The sequence below is a fragment of the Physcomitrium patens genome, chromosome 10 (genome assembly GCF_059467195.1).
Source record: "Physcomitrium patens ecotype Gransden chromosome 10, ASM5946719v1, whole genome shotgun sequence".
In the NCBI taxonomy this organism is placed as follows: Eukaryota; Viridiplantae; Streptophyta; class Bryopsida; order Funariales; family Funariaceae; genus Physcomitrium; species Physcomitrium patens.
In genome coordinates this window covers 1,338,221-1,342,201 of record NC_143419.1, presented here as the reverse complement: position 1 = coordinate 1,342,201, position 3,981 = coordinate 1,338,221, and the positions used below count along the sequence as shown (strand labels likewise).

The following is a 3,981-nucleotide window of genomic DNA, read 5'->3' as shown; positions in this document are numbered from 1 at the left end:
TATGACGGCTTGCCGATCGTCAGCCGCAATCTTAGGCGGTCTTGGAGTGGGGCTTCAAGAGCCACTACCCTTCCATTCTGAGATCGAAATCAAAAGCAAACTCACACACCGAGCTAAACTCCCAGTCAACTCGAGCATATGTAGAATTTAAGCCATTCTCCAAAAAAGTAAGGGTAAAAGTGTGTATGTGTGTGTGGGGGTGAGTGTGCCACTAAAACTACTTTTTATGACAAACACTTCAACAAGATGGTATACTATAGATATCTAGGGAGCAGGAGCCGATAACGTTTCACATGCATAATTCTTTTGCAACTTTTAATTATGCACCTGTATGATAAGAAGCGATCATACCGTGCCTGCAGTGAATCACAGAATTCACAGTGCATGCCCAGCATTAACTTCACTCCACACTTGCTCGTCCCTGCCAACTTTTGTAGGACAGGAACCAAATACTTCAAGTCTAAGCATCCAGCGTAGGGTTTGGTTCGTTCATAATGGCAACGATCATTCCAAAGTGATTAGCAATATGTGGACTTTGAGATGAAGAATATGATAATCAAGAATGTGGTTGGTTTTATTGGTTGCAAATCCAATAGTGGGAAAATGAATCTAGAGGTCATTTTTCTTTTCTTTTCTTTTCTGGATGGTTTAAATGGGTGGATGAATTTTGTAAAAATTTGGGTCTATTTAACATTCCCCTCTCTCTCAATATATATATATATATATATATATATAATCATGTTTGTAAGCAATACATTTTAAATCACAACAAAACAAGGACGATTCAAACCACTTTCGTGAATCAACATCCATCCGCCAAGGCACCAACTTCTCACGGCTTTTCATTCTACCCAACCTCAACTATCTGCTCCTCCAAAGATAAGAAAGGAAAATGCATCAATCATTTTTTTACTTAAAAAAGTGATTGATAAATCTTCATGTGGAGATGCACATGACAATACATTCCATCACATGTCTCCACCTTTCCGAGAGTGATGACATGGCACTGAAATCCGTATGTTTCGCATCCGGGTATTAACCAATTAGGGTTTATGGGGTCTCGATCGGAAGATGACGATGGTGCAGTGCAGTTTGGCCGAATTTGGCGAAGCAGGAAATGCTGACGAGGGAGGTAAACATGAAGCGGATGCTGTGAAAGTGATACCAAGCGCAAGGGCAGCATCGGCTTTGGATTGTCGTGTGGGAGAAGCTTGTGACCTCTGCAATCTGTTCATGTAATCGCGAGGTGCCCGGGAAAGCTTTTGATGCGATGCTGGAGCACATAGCTGCAGGGGATGCTAGTTGATGAGTTGAATCCTCTGTGCCGCATTTCAGCTTTTGGAATTGCTTGGAATTTCCTGTGATGACGCCTCGAGTTGTATCGTCGCTGTTGGTCAGACCATGGCTGTGGTCGATGAGGCAAGGGATCCCGTGTACCGCTTGTCATGTTGGATCTCGTGCCGATTGCCCACCAATCTGGACCCCATTTTCAGGTTTCTTCTTCTACTTCTGCTATTTATTGATGAGTGTCACGCTGGTCAATTTGTGTACAGACGAGGAGGATAATCGTTGTCAACCTTCGTCTTTTGAAAGCTTTCCTGGTCTGAAATTGAACCTGGATTAGAGGTTTGTCTGAATCGAAGTAAATCCGAGTATTTCCATGAGCTTTCCAAGAGTTGAAGAGCGCATTCAAATTTCAAAATTCCATCATCTGCTTAATTCGAGCCTGAATGATCAATCGTAAGGAGAGGTCACGACATCTGTCCTGTGTTGAAAGTTAGGGCTCCAAACATGTGGAATGTTCTCACTTGAACGTATCGTTGTGTTTTGTAGCTGAATACCTATCTCACTCTCTTCATCTTGGTCTCGAATATCATACCTTCCAATTTTAGAACATGTGAATGTTACTCTTTACCACGCTCGATCTTCCATTATATCGTGTACAATCGCATTTGTTTTTCTTGTATGTACTCGGGCCACCTCTGCTTCACATTTTCATGACGCCAAGTCATGGTCTAATCCCTGTGTTTGCATGTTGTAGACAGTATGCAGGTGCAGCCTTCAATGCTTGTGCAGAGGTACTCGGTTGACAAAAGTCTTTTCAAACTGGCAGTTGGTAATTTAGCAGTTCGTAGTCAGGGGCGTGGTCGGTTGTGGGAGACATTCGGTGGAAGGCGAGGCTTCCAGGATTATGCAACAACGCCGGAGAATGTATTGAATCTGAAACCGTGTGTTGTTATTTACGATGGTGTTTGCCACCTTTGCAATGCAGGTGCAGCTCCTTTCATTTCATTTCCTTTGAATCTCATCATGTGAATGTGATCATAATCATTTACACGGGAATGATTACCTTGGTCGTTTGTGAATACAACTTGGCAATTGTGTCTTATCTCCTACTTGAGCTACTTGGAAATGTATACATGTCTGGTTGCTGTGCGTGTTCTCCTTTTTTCGCGCAGCCTAGTTGGTTAACTTACTGCGTATTAATTCTACGCTTCTCCATGTTGTGTATAACCTTGCTGTGGTAGGTGTGAATTGGGTCATAAGGGTGGACAAGAAGAAAGCTATCTCGTTTTGTGCGGTGCAGTCAAAGGCAGCTGAACCTTACTTGCTGCTATGTGGTGTAACTCGAGAGGATGTTTTGAGGCGCTTTGTTTTCATCGAAGGACCGGGTGAAATTCATCATGCTTCTACTGGTAAGCTTTATCGTCCTGACACGTGCCGATCGTGTTAGCCGTTATCATCAAAGATCTGTGGAGTTCAGTCACATGTGTGAATGCCTAACCCCTAACAGCCTCAGTGGAGAATCAGCGAATTGACATAGTGGCTTAAATGTTGTTGACAGCGGCCCTCAAAGTGGCATCTTATTTGCCGTTTCCATATTCGGCACTGTCAGTATTCTTTGTTATCCCAGCTACTATTCGAAACGCTGTGTACGATTACGTTGCCAAACGGCGCTATAGGTGGTTCGGACAGTCGAAAGAGTGTATTTTGCCCTCCAGTGACGTGTTGGACCGCTTTATTGACAAGTTGGAAATCCAGAAGAAAATGACGGAAGACCAGTATAATGAGCAAGTACAGGATTAATTTACTTTCGACAAGGTGGTTTTAAGATAGAAGCAAACTCATCACCTTTTTGAAGATTTTCACCTGCTGTGCTTGTCCCTGCATCTTTTGCTAGACCTTGGTAGTGCAAACCTGAAGGATTGTCTTTTTTCAGTGCTAGCTCAATCATCCATAGAATTCAAAGCTAACGATTGTTGCAGAGAGGTACAATGGAAGTTTGAGAGTCATCTGGAGAATTCAGGTTTGTCATGTGTACATACTAGCCTATTCCTACAACATTCAGGTGATCGAGAAATGGTTCAGAGGGCGTAGGTGTTTTGCTAACTTTTGAGCCCAATAAGAATTTAGTAGAAGGGGTGAGAATAAGGTATGTGTGTGACGACTTCTTATGTCATTTAGTGACTCCACATATCGTGACCCCCGCAGCAAATCAAAGTTGTTCATCCATCAAGCTCTTTTCTTTATTTGGTTTTCTAGTTGCTCTCAGCATTGTTGATTAAACCCAATTGGTACTTCCCTTTAGAATTTGATAAGCACAGAGGGCACAAGAATAGATGATTTCTATCTGTTAGAAGAAAGTGATCCATACTTGTAAGAAGGCTTTGTAGCATTTGGTGATTTTGATGTGAGAGTGTTATTTCTAAGAGTGAAACTAGTAATCTTTGCCATTTTAGTTTTTTTGAATATATATATTTTTTATTTCTATTTTTTTATCTCTTTTTGATTCATATCTCATTTATTTATGTATCTTCTTTGAAATCTTGTTTTTAAGAGATTTTTTATTTTAAATATACATTACAAGATAGTACAAAACTTTTAACTACTTTGCATATGTGATGCTATTAAAAATCTTTTAATGTTAATTCTAAATTTTTTTTGTATCCAAAATGTCCATCAATTATGTGATGAGTTGAA

The 3,981-nt window shown here is 40.9% G+C and overlaps 1 protein-coding gene across 4 annotated transcripts; it reads left to right on the top strand.

Annotated features, from left to right (window-relative positions):
- Positions 1-890: 890 nt before the first annotated feature.
- On the top strand, positions 891-3,769 carry LOC112287250 (uncharacterized). Of its 4 annotated transcripts, none has more exons than XM_024530079.3 (5): positions 975-1,235; positions 1,554-1,740; positions 2,046-2,272; positions 2,529-2,696; positions 2,846-3,769. In XM_024530079.3, exons 2-5 carry the CDS (start codon positions 1,661-1,663, stop codon positions 3,085-3,087), a joined length of 717 nt encoding a protein of 238 aa, XP_024385847.1. In that variant the 5' UTR covers positions 975-1,235; positions 1,554-1,660; the 3' UTR covers positions 3,088-3,769. The 4 variants fall into 4 exon arrangements, with proteins under 4 accessions (XP_024385845.1, XP_024385847.1, XP_024385846.1 ...); XM_024530080.3 differs by having other exon boundaries at positions 1,103-1,235; positions 2,042-2,272; XM_024530077.3 differs by lacking the exon at positions 1,554-1,740 and having other exon boundaries at positions 891-1,493; positions 2,042-2,272.
- The last annotated feature ends 212 nt before the right edge of the window (positions 3,770-3,981 follow it).